Here is a 19,339-nt window from a genome sequence, read left to right on the forward strand (position 1 = left end):
TGTTCACATTTTATATCGATTAGAAATGATTTTGAAATCGCTAAGGCATGGCAAAAAATCAAAAGATATGATTATTACTTTTAAATCTTGCCGGATTATATAACAATGATTTATTGGACCTTACGAATTATATATACAACTCGATCGTGCTAATCGTGAGGAAACAGCGGACTCGTGACGTATCCTGCAATATTTAACCTCAAAATAATGATAAAATGTTTGTCTCACCGCACTTCAGTGGTGTCTCAATAATTGATAAATGCCTTTTGAACGGCAGACTGACCTAACATATATCATAAATATGTTCCTTACAATAACGAGCGTTGACAGATAATACTTTGAGGGATAATCGAATGAATGTTAAACATTGACATACAAACACAAAAACGAGAAATAATGCGCGGCCTGCACTTTGTCTACAGTTTGGATATTTAATTTCATATTAAATCAATATATTATATCAAATCATTCATAATATTCATATTATATCAAATCTTTCTGTTTGCACGTACAAATAGATGAGAAAAATAATATTCAATAGACGGCGTTTTTTAGAAAAAAAAAATGCGTTTGAAATATATTTTTCAACGATTCAAATGCTGAAAAAATGGGAACATGTGTTTGAATGAAACGAGGTCTTCATGTGCTTCGGAGGGTGGAGGGGGGGGAGGGGGGGATGCACGCGGATGCGCAGAAGTGTGCACGAACGAAAATCCTGTGCGCTCCCATTTACGTGTGCAGTCGATTACCTTTGATTTTTCAATTACATTCTTAAAAATGTTATTAATGAATGCATAGAATGTGAATAAAACGAAAAATTTTAACAATTTTTTATAGAAGTCTGGAAATGAAAATTGTAGCTCTTCCGTGAACATTCATACCGACCCAGCTTTTCTTTAGTCTTTAAAATCTAGAGGGCACAACTGTACAAGGCTATTTTGGCATAAGTAGAAACAACAGCAGTACTGTTTCTTCTTCAGTATTTACACTTCGATGCTTGTGCGCCCGTATTCGTGTCTTTTCATATGAATATAGTTGTATCATTGATTTGTGTCACTGTGTTGATTAGATCTTTTGTCGGTAAAAAGTTCATTACACCGGTTTATGTTTCGTCTTATTTTATCCGTTATTTTTTCATAATATTCAATGATTATTCGTGTTCATGCGTAATAAAAACGAACAACGGAATCGTTGCCGGTTTGTAAAAAGAACGTGGCGTCTCAATTGTCAAGTTTTGTAATCGAGTTTATTAACGGTAAGTTGGTGGTTTTCTATACTATCGGCCTTATATGAACGAATTTTATTATCTGAAAAATCAGTGGGTACATTCGTTATGAAACCATGATAGATAAACGCTTGACGTGTTTATCGCATTCAACGCATATAGGAACAATGAAGATGTTTACCAATTCATTCTTTTGTAAGAGAAATTAAAAATTAAAAAAAGAAAAGAAAGCAAATTACGTGCAAACAAGAAAGCTATATTGTTAAGGTTGTCCCTCGTCGTAGTGTTATTATTTTATTTTTTATTTTACAGTACGAGTCGGTATCGCTCGTCATCGTGAGTATACGAAAAAGATATGAATTATTTCGAAAATGAAATTCTTCTACACGGATTTACTGATTACAGAAATGCCCTGTCAATTCACAAAGAGCTTTATGGTAACCGATCAAGCCGTGTCGAAGAATTAAAATTTCAAAAATTCGAAATGAGTTGCAAATCTCGGTGATTTTGATAGATGATTTTTTTTTTAATTTATATTTCAGACAATAATACAAGGGTAAGATGTCGAAAGAAAATTAGGATCTTGATCGCGAAATATTCGAGATATAAAATCAGCATGCGTTAGGAAAGGTCTTTATTTTTAAAACTCTGGACTGTATACCAAGCTTGGCATTTCTAAATTAGTAAATATATCAACAATTGAGATTATTAGAATGCAATTGAATAAAACGAAATCTCGCATTCGGAATTTCTTATTTATTATTAGTCATTCGATATATCATGTAATGTTGTTTACAATTTTTTTGAGTACATCGAAACAAGGATAATGAAATCACGTAGCCAAATTCTACCAATGATAAAGGCGAATTTTAATCGGAATGTCAACAGTGGCAGTGTAAATTGCAACGGATACCTTAACGCGCCAGCATTCATTTTTCATCAGATTTAACATTTCGGAATGGAATGTTGGCGCTCGAAGCTCTGTTTTTGGCTCCACCATTTTTTTTCTTTTTCTTATTCGTTCTCGGTTTGGTCACAGCCAAAACATCCTCGGAACTCGAACCTTCGCTGAAAGCTTCAAGGACATTTGTGTGTTTTGCTTTCGTGATGTGCATAGCGGTAGCTGCCACGAGACTTCCTCTACGAAATTTTTTCTTCGCTTCGGATTTCTGTTTTTGTTGAGGTTTCGGAATTTTAGCAATGCCATATAACTTGAGTGAATTTACTCGATCGATCGGTTTCGCGACCGTTGTTTCTTCGGTGTTTCCAACGTTTACAACTTTCTGCCTTTTCAAACGTGTTCGCTTTTTTTTCGTTGGCTTTTGTGACTCGTCCTCGGGTGTATCTTCGCTCGGTTGGCTCGTATTTGTTTTTGCCAACTTTTTGTTATTTTTTTTTTGTTTTCGCGACTCTATTTTGCCAACGTGATCAAGAGCTTCCAACTTTTTTGAACACGATCTGTTAAGAAAAAAAAGAACAGTAACACGTCTATAATGAACAATATGTTCATTATTTTATTGTGAGTACACGGAGAGAAAAAAATAGTAAGAATTACTATGCCGCCTTAGTGTTAGGGTTTATTGGTATCGTCCGTTTTGGAGGTTTTTACCAAAAACATTTTAATTTTCATATAAATTCCGAATAAAAATTTTTTCATTACGTATTTTGCTCTGATAGAGGTTTAAGGTATAACTGGATGGATAGCTCGACCAAAAATTATATCTGATTGGAATTTCCGTACTTCGTGATGCAATAAAAGTCTGAAAAAATTCAACAACATTTGGAAAGCTATGAACAACAATTACCAATAATAATATTGCCCAAAAGTTAATAACAAATTGTTTAAACAATTAATTATTCAATAATTTTGCGGTGACCATTGTTTTTTTTTTACGAATCCAATGTGTGTATTTTTCCGAATGCTCATAAATTTTTTCAGAATTTTCGTGAATTTTTGAAATTTCTTGAAAAAATTTTGAAATAAATTTTTTAGAATTTGCATTTTGGATATGTTTTAGAAGACATATTTACCATCAGTTTTGAAAAGTCTCAAGGTTACTGGATCGAAAATTTACAAATAGAGCCACTTAAAAAATTTAACAAATGAATTTCAAAAATCCACGAAAATTCTGAAAAAAATCATGACCATTCAGAAAAATGCGCACATTCGATTCGTAAAAAACAAACAAGGGTTTACTGTAAAATTGTTAAAAAATTATTGATTTAAACAATTTATTAATAACTTTTGGGCAATATTATTATTGATAATTGTAGTTCATAACTTTCCAAATGTTGCTGAATTTTTTCAGATTTTTATTGCATCACGAAGTACGGAAATTCCGATCAGGTACAATTTATCGGATGGGCTATCCATCCAGTAATACCTTAAACTGTGCTATTTTTTTCCTACGTACTTTACCGAAGAAACATTGTAAAATTTATGTTTACTGGATCATGAACTGTAAAGTAGAATTAGTAATGCAGATCGAAATTTACATTTGAGTATAGTAAAATTTGAGGAGCTCGAACACAAGCGTCGATGATCCACCAAAGTGTTTAGAAATGTACTATGCTGGTACATGGCAGAATATCATTTGTTTTGGTATCAGACAACAATTTTCATCGAGTTCTCGCTTCAAAAAAAATTACTATGTATGTTCGTAAGAATTAATAAATATTACGATGTAGAACCGCACTTTTGGAATTTTCTATCCGTGTATTTTTCAATTTCCCAATGGAGCAGGCAGCGCTTCGCCTATTTCTTCAGATAACAATCGAGTCAAACACCGACCGAATTTATGTGAGTCATTGTTTGAGAATATTCGTTACTAATGAATTTTAATAGTTCAATTGTAATGATTCGATTTGATGGCTTTCTATATGTGTATCGGGTGACCGCATGTTCACTCTTATTTAAAGAATTTGTTCGAAAATTACCGTGACGATGGAATCGAGAACTCTATGTATAAATTTTATATCCGAACGTATATTCCAAAAACGCAATCTCAGTTTTTAATATTTATAGGATAAGGAGATAATAACGATTTGTATGATTATCATAACAACCATTCTCGCTCGGTGACAATTTAACAACTAAAAGTCTATGAAACAAAAAGAAGTTACATAAAAATGGGAAAAAAATTGCTGGACCGTGTTCTCGAAACTTCAATTCGGTTGTTGAATTTACGATAACAAAGAGAGCATTTGATGACTTTTTCCAACCTCTTAACAATATCGGCATTATGAATATTTTAACAAATGAAAGGGTTGAAATTCAAACAATTTTCAAAGCGATTGGATAAGAATAGAAGGCACTGACTTGAGTAGTGCTTCACTGCCAGTGTGATAGGCGAGGGCCAGGCTCGAAACTCCCCAACTCAATGGACTTTTTACAAAAGAACTTTCCAGGTTAGCATTTAGTGGATCGTCCATCCAAACCCCTGTCCATATTTGTTGTCTTAGCGACGTAAGTTTGACTTGAACGTCTTGAGTGCGCGCCGGTATCGGGGACAAGTTTCGGATGAGCCTAAAGAGTAAGAATGAGCCTTTGAAAAAGCAAAATTTCCTATTGAAGTGCAGCGTTGTATCGTAGCGGAAAAAATATATATTATACATCAGGGTGATGCAAAAAAAATCGATACTTTTTTTCCCCCGGAGCTCCAACGGAAATCGCTGTAAATAAAAAAAAGGAATTTTCTCGAAATTTCAGATTAAAAAAAATTTAGGATAGTGCTCTAGCCATTTTTCGATGTTTTGCTGTTTTTCTCAAAATCGCGAAGCAAACATTTTTTTTTGCTCTCATAGCAGAAAGTGTTAGTGCTCCATAAATCTAATAAAATTTTGTCATTCACAAAAAAAATTTTAGGGCCAATTCGCTCATAATTTGTTTCTTTTTTTTGTATATATAACTATAAATTATGAGATTTAAAAATGTGTGGCTACAAATAATTATTCTTATCGTCCTTCCAAAAGAAGGGGTGAAAGTATTCTGCAAAAACAATTTTTCAAAATTTTGTCGAATTGAAATTCTCTATTTCAAAGTTTGGAATTGAACTGCAGAAGACGTTATAATTTGGGAATTTGCTAGTTTTCCCATTTGTTATAAAAATTAGTAAAATATTTTGACTGAATTTTGATGAAAAATAAATGTAGGCTAGTGAATGCAAAATCACAAAAAAATTTAGTTTCAAACCGTTTGTTTACAAGTAATCTGAGTTTGTACAAGATGGCAACTTTGTACAATAGACCTATTTCGATCTTGTTAATTTAATTTTTTTTATATCCGCAAAAAGTACGAGACCGATTTTGGAAATTCGATGAAAAAAATTTGAGATTTTGCATTCATTAGTTTACATTTTTTTTCTAACAGAACTCGGTCAAAATATTTTACTAATTTTTACAACGCACGTGAAATTTTTCTGCGGTGAAATATCAGACTTTGAAATAAAGAATTCAAATTTGGCAAAACTCAGTTTTATTTGGCATGTTTTCATTGTTGTACGATGCCCTGGCAAGTTTTTGTGCATAAAAATGTATATCTGTATGAAAAATACAGGAGATGTGAAACCAATTGTTTGAGAAAACGCAAAAATATTTGTTATAGGATGTTATTTTGAAAAACTATGTTTTTGCAAAGTACATTCTCCCCTTTTTTTAGAGTGACGACAAAAATTGCCATTTGTAGCCACACATTTTTTAATCTTATGATTTATAGCTAAATATACAGAGAAATAAAATAATAAATTATGCGAGGTAGGCTTTTAATTTTTTTGAGAGTGACAAAATATTATTAGATTCATTATTCCATGGAGGAGCACTAACACTTTCTGCTATGAGAGCAAAAAAAAATTTTTGCTTCGCGATTTTTGAGAAAAAAACAGGAGCCATTTAATCAAAAAGTGGCTTGAGCACGATCTAAAAATTTTGTTTAAAATCTGAAATTTTGGGAAACTTACTTTTTCTTGTTGTACTAACGATTCCCGTTGGCGCTCCGACAAAAAAAATATCGATTTTTTTTGCATCACCATAATATAATACATATTTCTCTAAACGATTCCAGCCTTATCTTTATCACAAAAATTATACCCGAAATTTCATAACAAACATTAATTAAACGGAAAGTTTCTTTGGTTAAAAAAAGCTCGAACTAATCGGTGAAAATGACCTTGGTGGTTGAACACAGCGTGATCGTGTGACAGTTTTACGAGGAGTTTTAGCATTCGATGTGTCTTCGGCGAACGACAAACTGTGTGGTCTAATCAAAGTTGGCAGGATTTCGCCGCTCGAGTATTTTTTCGCATCCTCTTCTTTTTCTGTAATAACGCATATGCAGGGATTATTGCATGCTCCGTGGATGTCGATTAGGGTGTGCCGAAAAAAATCGATATTTTTTTTCGGGCTCCACAAGCATTTTTCTTCTTATTATGCCAAACGATGAAGATAGCCAAAAGGACAGCTCAAAATAAAATTATTTCGGCCGGCCCACCGCATACTTCAATTTTCCATAAGAATAACACGTGAAAAAAAACTTCGGTGAACATTGTTTCATATCATCTTTAAAAAAAAATGCACAGATATTCTACTTACGTATTTTTGTAGATAATTGAATTCCCTACAATAAACGTCCTTAGAGTCATTGGCCTAGAACCAACCGTTCAAAGGCTACAGCAGTTTGAAGTTTCTGACGTCACCTAGCCAGATTTCGCATGTATCATTTCCTATTTTCGAGGTCGCTCCCTTTAACGGTGCTTTTTAGATTGGGCTAAAGCCTATGTTTTTTTATATTTAAAAAAAATTAAGACTGAAGCAGTTCGGCATTAAGCCAACGTGTGCGCTTACAGCGCTCAAACGGTTCGGTATTACGCCAACATGTAATTATAATAAGTTAATCAATTCAATAGTAAGCACGGGAAATAAATTGAACTGTTTTCTCTTTCTCTCTCTCTCTTTTCCTATGTATATTGTATCTATGCATTTGGTTTGGTTAATTGAATTTCATAATTTATTCAAACAAATAGTGGAAAGACAAACAATTTATGACGTTCGTTCAAACAAATGAGAACAGTATGCACCCGATATTTTTGCCTAGATAACGATCCTAGAAGCTATTTTTGAAAAACTATACTTAAAAATAGTTTTCAGTCCAATTTAAACAGTACCATTAAAAGGAGCGACCTCGAAAATAGGGAATGATACATGCGAAATCTGGCTAGGTGACGTTAGAAACTTTAAACTGCTGTAATCGTTGAACGATTGGTTCTAAGCCAATGACTCTAACGACTTTTTTTTGTAGGGAATTCAATTTTCTACAAAAATACGTCAGTAGAATATCTGTGCAATTTTTTTTACAGATGATATGGAACAATGTTCACCGAAGTTTTTTTTTCACATGTTATTCTTATGGAAAATTGAAGTATGCGGTGGGCCGGCCGAAATAATTTTATTTTGAGCTGTCCTTTTGGCTAGCTTCATCGTTTGGCATAACAGGAAGAAAAATGCTTGTGGAGCCAAAAAAAAAATATCGATTTTTTTCGACACACCCTAATGTCGATATACACACACGTAAAAGATTCGATTCAATGCGTTGTTTCGAGGCGCAGAAATTTTGGTCGTTGCACACATTACTAGAAACCAATTCCTAAAACTTGCAAACCAGAACATCAAATCTTTTTTTACACTAGGGTCACCGTGCGCGCTTGTCTTTAATTGTTTTAACACTTTTTAAATAGAAATATTGCTCAGGACTATTGTTTCGAATAGTTCATTGCAAAAATCACGGTACCTATACGGTCGAATTGGCGATCCACACTACCGATGGCGGCGCTCGTGTCCCTCAGAAAAATGGCGCTATTGGAGTGCAATTTTGACAGTTGTGCATGATTTAGCATTGGAAACATGGACCAGTCGTATTTAAAACTCCGACAAATTTATGAATACGTACATTTTTGCTGATAACTGCTCCAAAAACCATTTAACGACATTAATATTACGCGACAGGTCGTCTGCTTTGCACTCCAACAGCAGTTCAAGAAAAATCCGCGAGGCGTCGCATGCTTAGTGTGGATCGCCAATTGCGTAAGATCACTCTTACTAAATTACTCCATCACTTCACTCTTATGTCGCTAAATAAATTTATCTGACACGATCGCGATCGAATGAGTTGCAATTGTTTCCTCCTTTTTTCTACGATCTGAAATACGCACATGAACGAATTCCGAGCACAACATCGACAACCAATCAAAGTATTCGTCTATAGCAGCTTCAAAAATAACTCGCACTTCGAGATTTCGTGACAACTCTTCTTTTATGAAAGGAACTTTTTGAATGTTTTTTTTTAACGGCAAATCTTTGACGATCATTTCGTTACTTTGAGCGCGGAACAATAATGCGTCAAAACAAATGCTACCTGCGGTCTTTCGAGCTGGAGCATTCGTCGAGTGCCGATAACTTTCGTCTCCCGAGTCGGTGAGATCGCACAAATCGCTTCCTGGATCGGTTGCCGGAAGGTCCATGACAGTTCTACGAGGCTGCAATTCCGTTGGAAGTACTTAATTAAATGAATATTCTAAATAATCATAATTCGGATTGATTAATCCCCGCTGTGATCGAAAGTGTTACAACCAAATAAATTCTTCTTGTAACTTGGCCCTCGTCGAGGATGACTTTTTTCGGCTTTCTTTTCAATCTGTTTGTCGCTCGCGATCTCGGGAGCAACGGCGAGGGCGGAGGAACCGATAAATATTGCAATCTGTAATCTCTCCCTTCGGAATCAACCCGATCCATTCCTCCTCCGGCTCTGATCTTTTCATCTTCCGATGAACTCTCGGAAGTGTCACCCTCGTCGCTAAAAAACACAGCAAAAGAGCTTTCAAACGCGTCGATCAAGGTGTAAGAAATTTTTATAATTTATCGTCAGTCGAATGAATTGAATCGCTGACCGCACTAAATTTAAAAAATGATCGAATTCATCATTTCTCGTCCAACAGAATCGAATTTATTCCCATAAACAACTTATTCTGAATTAAGAGTTTCTTAAACGCGAAACTCAACTCGCCTGGAATAATCGGTGAGATTGATATTAGTCGGTTCGTCTGCGCTCGATCCCTCTTTCATAAGCCGAACCAGTATTTTATTCCGAAGCCTCTCCTGCATTCGCATTCGATGGTATCATCCTAAATTGGAGAAAAAACAATCTCTAAATTCGGCAACACAATGCAACGTCATGGATTCATCGAGAATCCTACTCCAAGTTTTCGGCTTACCGAGAAATACGATCCGCGTAAAGTGTAACAGAGAGCAGAAAAAAAAATCATCGTTTTCAAATGCAGTGATCACGCGAATATTTGAATGCGAACGTAGAAAAGAATCGGAGCGTACCTTGCCAGGGTCTTCGTCCGAAAAGTCCAGCAACGTTTCGCAAAAAGCTTTACCGATTTGTTCGTAATCTTGAGCAGAAAAGTGTGTGCCTGCTCTCGAGCCCAATTTCGATCCACCCATCGAGGCCTCCATCGTGTAGCTGTTTTGCACTCCCATGAGCCAAACGACCACTCTGCTCGTCCCTTCTTTTCCCTTTTCGATGTGAAACTTGCAATTTTCGAAGGAGAACTTGAACAAACGATAAATAAATAAATAAATAAATTCGTTAAAAACGCAGAGAAACAAGAATGCAAGATGAAAATTGATCGACGTCAATGAGCGATCACCTTATCAGCCGCATTTTTGTGCAACATCAAGGGGAACACTTGCTCCGTCAATTTTCCATAACAGCCGGCTCGTTTGCTCTCGCAGCCGTATATAAATATGTTGTGTTTTCTCGAATGAGCATGGAGATCGCAGTAAATCGCGATTCCGCATTCCTCCATCAAACGCCGTATCATTAACTTGGTGTGCCAAACGGATGGATAACTTTCTCGCATAACTGTCCTGTACTGACGATTAAGATCTTTTCCGGACAGAGAACAACGATTGTTGCCGACTATAACGCCGTCGGGGTTGAGCATTGGTACAAGTTTGAAGATAAATCTTTCCCGGAGTTCCTGAAGATCAGTGCGTCACCGTATTTTTCAGCTTTTCAATAAACGTGGAGTGAAATTTATTATTTTTATTTACTAACCCTCGCTTGATTCGATTCTCCGGTAAGAAAATCAATGATTCCCTTCATCATCCAACTGGAAGGTGTTTCGCCAGGATGAACTCTGGCTGTTATGACGATTCCCTTTTTTTTCTTACATTCCTCATTGTACGTAGGCGCCGTAATAGTCAAATAATAAACGTTGTTTCCTGCTAAAGTTCGACAGAGTAACCGGAGCTTGGTGAACTTCGTTTTCACCGGATCGCTCGAAATCCTTGATAAATATTCTTGGAGATCGGTGTACGTGTATGGATAGCAATGAGCGAGGTAAACGGTGTCTTGATCGTGTGGAAAAGTTATGTTGAACGTCAGAGTGTGCTTTTCCTTTTCCTCGTCTCTGGGATCAACGGACAATTTCTAATGAACCTTCGCGATTCGCAACCTCCGTTGCTGGTGATGACGCTTTTTTTCTCTATTTTTCAATACTCTTCGGTCGTTTCACACAGTTTTTATCATGGATTTTTTTCCTAAATGCGCTTTTATTGCGCAGGTATGTTATCGCGTAACTATACGGAGATTTTGTACTCAATAAAAAAGATTATGGGGTTGTATTCGATCTCGTGGAAAGCTCACCGTCGCAAACTAAGCGGTTACTTACATTAGCTGCTCTTATATAGGGTAGTATGGGGCAAAATGGACTTAAGGATTTAAGCAAGCTTCATTGATGAGCATATGGTCTTTCAACTATTTTTGAGTCCCAAAATTGATGCACTGTTCTTGTTTCCCGAATTTCGTAAAAAAAAAGTTCCAAGCGACTGTCCCCGAATAGAATGTCAACTCGGTAATATGGGGAAAGAAATGGGACCACTCAGGCTCCATTCCTTGGATGTAAATGAAAAGAAATGAGTCAAATTTTATATCCCATTTCTGTCATGTTTTTCAGGAATGCAAAAAATTAACTTTGGGTTCACCGTGCTGGGGTATATTTCGTGTTCGCACTATATTGGAGTCCCACCATTGATTCATGGTCCTAGTTTCCGGAATTTCTTCAAAAAAATTTTCCAGGGCACAACGGACACAACTTCCAAGAGACATAAAAATCGAAATATCGAAATTTTTCGAAATGTAGCAGTTTAGCAGATAGAAAAAAGCTCACCAAGACAGCCAAGTCCTCGTCTTTCTTGCATTTTTTGCGAAGGGTTTATTCGTCATCCTCCGAAGATTGGATTTACCGTGTAACATGCAAAAAATGGGCACACACCTTGTGTACAAGTGTTGAAGACGAAGATGTCAGCTATGAGTGCGATTTTTGTAAAAAATGAATAAAAAACCTTTTTTCCTTATTCGTACTTTTATTACTATTGTGGTTTTTAAAAATAAGTCAAAAAAGGGAATAGATAGTGAGAAAGTAGTTTGGGATCTATTTTGCTCTGAAACTTGAATTTTTTGGGGATGTCACCGTGGAATTCAATAATTTACCATGATTTATGGTCAGGACATGATTTGGAACCGAAAAAAAAAATTTATGCATTTTATAAAATATCAGTTTCGGGGGGTGGGGATCAAATGTTGGAATGACTAAAATTTCGAACAGCTAAAATCTCGAGTTTATAAACTTCGAATGATAATATGGAGACAGATATGATTCGACTAGAGTTTTGAATACCGAAAATAAATAAAGCAGAAACTGCAAGGTTCGAAGCACGTTTACATCGAAAATAGAATGTAACAATCGCCCATATAGGACGATGACTAAAATATCGATTTTTCGAAAATTCGACTATCACCCTTTCGATTCATAAATTACTACGGTCAGCGATACTGTGAAAATTCACAATTTTGAAAATATAATAACGAAAGACCAAATATTACTGAGGTTGAAATACTGAAACACCAAAAAGTCGAATAGTCAAAATAGCGAAACGTTAGAAAATCGATTGATCAAAATAAAGAAATGCAGTGGAGCTCCAAATACACCCGTCTCACTCACTCACTTACTCAGACCGGTGATCTCCCGTTTTAAACATCGCCATTTTAACTTTCGCCTTTTCGAGCCATCGCTATTCTGCATATCTAAGTTTTATAGGCTCGAAAAATTCACTTTCGATTTTTTGCTACTCTATATTCTGGTCTATCTGTAAAACAATTATTCTCCATTTTGAATTCGAAAATATGAACTTTTGACATTCAGATGGTCTGTTAAAATTGCATTCGAAATGAAAACTATTGAAATATATATTTTCGGATAAATACGAATTCAAAGAATGAATTTTTGATTAAACACGCAATCTGCTGAATAGTCGATCGGGAATAAGAATTTCGAATTACTTATTTTTCTCCAAACTGATATCACAACTTTAAAAATTTCGAAATATCGACCGTTCTACAATTCAGTTATTCAACATATTGAGCCCCACCCGTTTCGGGAAAGTCCGTTTTGCCCCATGTGTACATTTTGCCCCATATTACCCTATAACTGCGAGTGAGTGTTAGCTTGACACTTTTTAATTTTTGAATGACTTACGACTTTAAGTAAAAAAAAGATGCGAAACACAAAAACTAACGCCGCAGATGAAAGACAAAACTAAAATGGTAATAAATAAATATAAATAAACCTATTCTATCCCATAAAAGTATAGAGACCCTAGGGGCAATGATCTCTAAGTATGTACATACTACAAACAAATCAGAACAATAAACGATAATGAAAAAAAAAAGAATGACTTACGAGGAATCGTTCTTGTAATAAGTTATATTGTCACCGCATCGTCTCCATCCGACAGCGTGCATACTGGCGTCCTTCGTCGAGTAAAGAAGAGGTTTCAATCCTTCGTTGTAGAGACTGTCTTCTTTGCAAAAGTTAACGATCGAAAGCCTTGAAATAATGAAATCGTTGTAACTTGATAGTTGATCATAAGGTTTTCGTGGGCGCGTTGTCTCTACACTCACCTATAAATCGTCCGACTTCTCGTGTTCGTTATTCTGAAGTAATACCATTGCATGTGGCGTTGCGTGTACAGATCATTGCGCAAATGTAGCTGATAATAAGTATCAGTGATTTTGATGACTTTTCCCAGATTCCCGGACTCGAATCTAGACTCGAAACGGAGATCCGAGGGAACGTTGTTCGCGAACCCGAAATCAATGTGATTCGATGCTGAGTCTCCGGATTCGTTGGAGTAGTCCGAAGACTCGGAGAGAACCGCACACCCTCCTGCGCACGATCTACTAAACTGCGCAAACAAACTCTCTCTCTGTTTTCGCCCGAATCACGCGTTTCCAAGTAGAATATTCGTTACGCACGTAATTCGTTGCGCTCATTGGACAATAGTTGAATATCACCGTGCCAAGATCCTCTCCGACGGGTTTTGGTCGCGGTTCTCTTCCGGTTGGAGCATAATAAGGCTCCGGAGTCGCTGGAGCGTACTCGATGTGACGAATTTTCGCCTGAATCACCTGAAAAATAGAGCAAACAGAATATGATCCTTAAACTCTCATTGAAATCATAGAAAAATTTTGAGTGTCAACTTTATGGTGAGAAAAAAAAATGCTGATGATCAAGACGGTTGAGAGAAGTCTCAACTGCAACATTCTCTTCGATCCGGGAAATAAAATTATTCGGAGATTAAACAAAATACCTAGCAAATGACGAAACAAGTTATTGGTCGAAGGCGAACAAAGCTCGGAAGGAATTGAACGAATTTTTGCATTGATGCAACGAAAAATCCTTGAAATAAACTGTGATTCATTTATTCATTCGTCCGAATGCGCGATTACCGTTTGATATCATTCGATAATTGAGACGCGAACAAATATATTTATTGGAACAAATAAAAAGTATGCAAGAAGGAATTCATAATAACAGTCATTCGAATAAATTCATTTGGTTCTGCGGTGATTTTGTCGATCTGTCAGTCAGAAATTTTGATGTTCAGGCGCGAGGGCTGTTTTTAGATTGCACTCTAATTTTTTTATGTCTTACAATTCAAGATTTCTTTTCTATGCCTGTGAAATTTCAAAACCTCTTATCGACTGTTTGGTTGAAATATCAACAGACGAAAAGTACAGAAATTAACATTTCGCTTATGGCCACAATGACTTACTGGCCCCTTCGACCATCTTCAACTCGGAATTGGATATATTTATAAATTAGATGTTGAAGATTGAAAGCATTACTTATAAGAATTAAATTGCGCGGGATCTATTGGTACGTTAAAAAAGGGGGGCAACAGCCATCTGAATTAGAAATATTGAGTTGAAGACGAAAAATGGTTACAGAATTTTGCAATTTTGCAGGCCTATACGTCACTTGTCATATGTCACTTGTTATATTGTCAATGGTAGTGACAGCTGTACTTTTTAGGGTTATATATGGTGATCTCTGATCTAATCTGTCGATTGGCTACGTTCAAGTTTGTCAAACATTGCCTTTTCGCTGTGTGCTATCGAATCATGTGAAAGACTCGGAATGAAATATGTTCTGAAATGAACTCAACTTAAGAGTATGGATCAGTCGACTAACCTCGCTTGAAAATTTCGAAATCGAAATTCTTTAACAGTTTGATCGATTAAAAAAAAGCTCTGTCAACCTATGCAGGACGATGGCAAAAATCGACTGACAGAGCCTTTTTTCAATCGGTCAAACTGTGTCAAAGAATTTCGATTTCAAAAATTTCAAGTGAGGTTAGTCGACTGATCCATACTCTTAAGGTGAAGGATCAGTCACCTAACCTCACCTCGAATTTTCGAAATGAAAATTCTCCGCTGTCGTTTGACTAATCAAAAAAAGGCTCTGTCAGCGGACGCGGAAAGATGGCAAAAATACGCTGACAGGGGCTTTTTTTTATTGATCAAACTGTGTCGAAGATATTCAATTTCGAAAATTGCAGCTATCTCTCTCGCACTCACGATGGCGAGATAGCGACTGCTCCATCACCTTAAGGATATTTGGTACAGGCTTACAATGTTGCCATGCTAAACCATGCTAAAAACATAAGAAATTTCAAAATGATAAGAATTTAATAAAATTTGGTGAACATATTCTTTAGTGCCAAATTTGACAATACAAATTTTTTAAGATTTTTCTTCTGTATAGTTATCGAGTAATAATTGATCACTAAAGTTCACGTGTATAAGCATAGCGTTTCCATATATATAGGTATACATTCCGGGCATAAGAAATCTGCTTTAATGCGTAATTACTCGATAACTAAGAAGAAGAAAATTTTGAAAAAAATTGTGTTTTCGCACTTGATGTTGAAGAAGATTATCACCAAATTTGATCAATTTCTAATTATTTAGACTCTTGTACCATACATCGTTAAACATTATTTACAATTAAAAAATTAAGATAAGACATTTTTATTCATATTGTGCTATATATGAATGACCAGGCTAATTCTTTTAAAAAAATATGTCAACTGACTAGTACGACACACATGAACATCCTTAAGAGTATGGATCAGTCGACTAACTTCACTTGGAATTTTCGAAATCGAAATTCTTTGAGACAGTTTTTTGACCACCGATTAAAAAAAAGGCACTGTCAGCCTACGCATGACGATGGAAAAAATCGGCTGACAGCCTTTTTTTAATTGGTCAAACTGTTTCAAAGAATTTCGATTTCGTAATTTGCAGTAATCTCTCTCACACTCACGGTTGCGATATACCGACCGATCCAACCTCTTAATATATAATTTACTTCAATAAACTAATCATTTGAATTAAGCTGCACGAACAAATGTTTTTTTTTTCTTTCGCAGTGTAAAGTGAAGCGAGAATTTTGGTACATGGAAAAAAGTTGTTTGATCGTTTGTTTATTTTAATTCCACGGTGAAACGTATATATAAAAAAAAAATATCGGCGATTATGAAATTTGACATCAGGATATCCGCGAATGATCGGTAAAGTAAAGAATAAAACGAATAAACGCCTAAATATGAAAGATTTGTGAATAAAATTGACCTTGCACTCGGTGGGCCATCGTGGTTCTTGACTAACGGCGTCGAGTCCATTTCGTGTTTCTCCTAGAAAGCCTTCTCTCGATTCCCGATATTTCAAAATACCAGAGGTTATCGGTAAAATAGAGTCGACGTCTCGTCTCGAAAGACCGAGACGATTTTTGAGGCATTGCGTCGTCAATACACTGCCTAAAAAATGAAAAGTGACAAAAAACGTAGCCCATGAATGAGTTTGCTCGTAAAACAGTTTGCTCATCGAAGTTGAGAGCGTCGATAGATTTTCAAGGGCAAAAGTATGGATCAATCTGCATTCCCCCACCGGGAGCGCATGTGTGAGATGGTTGCAAATATAAATTTCAAAAATTGCAGGTGAGGTTAGGGGACTGATTCATACTCTCGAAGATCCGTTGACATTCATTTTGTACAATGATCAAAACATTTGAATTACAAGCCAATCCCATTATTTCACATTGAACGATTTAGTGCGATACGGAGTCGAAATTTTCGAGTGTCAAGCAGCAGTGGTATGACGTGAGATTCATAGAGAATTTTGTGACGTAAATATTGTTATCCAGTTGAAAATTACTGATGAATACGTGAATATTTGTCTACTAATGATTGATGATTTATGCGTCGATGATGTCGATGCGAGAATATTAATGAACGACGAAGCCTGGACTGCGCGATGATTTTTTTTTTCATCCTTTGAAGCGATGACGCTGAAGTTTCCAACGTTGGAGTCCAACGAAATGATGGAAAAAAACTCTCCAATAATTCCAGTAATTCTCTTATTTTGTTCCCTGCCAAATTTCCGATTCGTAGTTTTTCAAGCTGCACCAACGATTCGTGAAATAAAAAATTGGTGAATTACAAACGTTTGTTTCGTTCATTTCGTTGGACTCCAACGTTGGAAACTTCAGCGTCGTTTGAAGCGTGAACGTTGTTGCGGACCACATTACCACGAAACATCGTGAAAACGCAAAGTTGGAGATTAATCAATGAAAATTCAAACAACGAACACATTCGTCTCTTCAGCGATCGAAAAAACAAATCATTCGCACGTGTTTTTTTTCTTCTCATTAATATTCACCAATGTTATCGGTGCTGTCTGATACCGGTTCACGGTACTCCGGCATTATCTCAACATCCGAGGAGATCACGTTAATTAGGCAAGTCGCTGGAAAAAATCATTTTCGTACAAGAAAATCAGAACGTGTATTCACGATCGTCGAAAATTCGCTTATCAAATCTCTTCAATTTATCGATGATATTGGAGCTTGCGGACAAAGATTCAACATTACTTGACGGAGTTCACTAACGATAAAAACGAGAACTCGCGTCTTTAGTCAAAAGTATTCAACACAATCCTTTTCACACTTTAAATACGTTTATCCAATATTTTCTCCCCATTATATTGTGAAAATTGGAGTCGACACTTGGTTTCTCAACGACTCTAACGAGATAAGAGAATCTGAGAAACACGATCGATCAAATGAGGAGGATTCTTGAACAAGTTTTGAGGACAATTGTCTCGCACTCGTCGCAGCGACGACAGAGTTTAATGAATGAACGCGTTGAAATGGTCGTACTTCTGTTGATGAACAACGCTTCGTTGGTACAATAAAGAACATATATACGTTGTGAATATACTGAATGCATGAGCGTTAATGAACGATCGGGCGATAGGAATTTACGGCAACGACCTCAGAGTCGTACGTGAATACTACGAGTGTTTCGTAGTACGCGAACGAGTGAGTGGGCGTAGGGCTCGAGCTCGGGTTTGCCAGTTAAAGTACACAGTTATACGCCGAATATCGCTCATATATTCATACGAAAAGTACAGTAATATATGGAGGGATGGCAAATGTATCGGAGTGTGCGAGTCAGGAACAGGAAATACCGTCAGACTGCACGCGCCAAGATTGGTCGATACGCGAAGACTCCGATTGCCAGAAAGGAAAACTAAAGCTACATCAAACACACGTGTTAAACTTTTCACCGAAATTTTCAGTGTCGAATATTATACGACCCAGCTCCGGTATCTCGACAAGTGAGAGACGTTTCGCCTTAATCACACTTTCGTATATCGTTCAATTGCCACGTCAAAATTTCTTCCACCATTCTGACTGTTGGCACGTTGAATCATAAACTTTTCTCAACTAATCACCAACGTTCCATCATCCTGATTGAGTCGGTGTCAAATTTTCGAAAGTTTCAAATCATTCTTATTTAATGCAATCTTTCATTAATCGTCGTATCGTCATTTTTGAAGCTTTTCCTTGGCCAACAATAACATTTCAAATTTATGTACAATTATATTGAATCGAATATTGATATTCATTAAACGGATGTTGAAACGTCAGAAAAGAGGGCACGCAATTATGTAAAATCTACAAACTTGTATACACCGCGATTTACAACGTACACGAGAGAGTGCGTTCCCTTGAGAGGGTTCCGCGGGATCACGCTCATGGGGCTGTAGAGTTTAATACGACGTCAGCATGATCAATAGGAGAAACCCCTCGAGTTCGTGGCTCGTCTGGGTCAACGAACGGGTTCGAAAAAAACTCGAGTCATCTTAATCGGGCTCCGAACTCTTTAGACGCGATTTTTTTAACAAAAATAAATCATTCGCGATGATTACTCGATAAAAACAAACTTAATTGTAATGATTCGTCTTATACGAATGACGTTGCGACGTTCGCTCACCTGGAATCGGTTGAATCGGGAATAGAGCAGCTTGCAGTTCTCTGACTTTGCTGCTCATTAAAAAATTGTCCATTTCCCACATCGAGGTTATTCTGATTCGGTAAGGTGTAATTTTCGTGGGCATTGATGAGCATCGCAGATTTTTCATTCGTCATTGTACGAAGTTTAAAATTTATTTGTTTTATTGCTGAAGCATGCGTATCACTTTCGAATTGCAAATTTTATAAAACTTTGTAAGGGTGCACCAAGTTTTTTTCGTGTCGGTGTCGAACAACACTCTCTACAAATTTGTTCGATCCGCGGGAAAATCATCGCGCTACGAAAAATCGTCCGATAACCTTTCCTCTTTTGATTTCGTTGCTTAACGCACTGCGC

The 19,339-nt window shown here is 36.4% G+C and overlaps 2 protein-coding genes across 5 annotated transcripts in view; one reads left to right on the top strand and one right to left on the bottom strand.

The window, feature by feature from the left end:
* Nadsyn (NAD synthetase) overlaps positions 1-19,339 on the top strand; it is a 30,883-nt gene that overhangs the window by 187 nt on the left and 11,357 nt on the right. Inside the window, exons 1-2 of one of the 4 annotated variants that reach the window (XM_043411626.1) lie at positions 979-1,255; positions 1,538-1,561. The exons of 1 other annotated variant lie outside the window; for it this stretch is intronic. Coding sequence is in view for 1 of the 3 variants with exons in the window: in XM_043411622.1 (XP_043267557.1) it covers positions 18,113-18,305 (193 nt within the window). In the remaining 2 variants the exon portion in view is untranslated. Of the gene's footprint in view, positions 1-978; positions 1,256-1,537; positions 1,562-18,086; positions 18,306-19,339 lie in introns of those variants that run through there. 2 more of the 4 variants (XM_043411624.1, XM_043411622.1) reach the window with 2 other exon arrangements.
* LOC122406263 (cytosolic carboxypeptidase 2-like) lies at positions 1,681-19,197 on the bottom strand. The gene is made up of 15 exons (XM_043411619.1): positions 18,965-19,197; positions 17,346-17,432; positions 16,260-16,444; positions 13,599-13,751; positions 13,245-13,528; positions 13,024-13,170; positions 10,338-10,692; positions 9,928-10,260; positions 9,602-9,829; positions 9,279-9,370; positions 8,846-9,068; positions 8,631-8,751; positions 6,390-6,537; positions 4,545-4,751; positions 1,681-2,683 (listed from the first exon to the last, which is right to left on the bottom strand). Exons 1-15 carry the CDS (start codon positions 19,110-19,112, stop codon positions 2,155-2,157), a joined length of 3,240 nt encoding a protein of 1,079 aa, XP_043267554.1. The 5' UTR covers positions 19,113-19,197; the 3' UTR covers positions 1,681-2,154.

The sequence above is a fragment of the Venturia canescens genome, chromosome 2 (genome assembly GCF_019457755.1).
Source record: "Venturia canescens isolate UGA chromosome 2, ASM1945775v1, whole genome shotgun sequence".
In the NCBI taxonomy this organism is placed as follows: Eukaryota; Metazoa; Arthropoda; class Insecta; order Hymenoptera; family Ichneumonidae; genus Venturia; species Venturia canescens.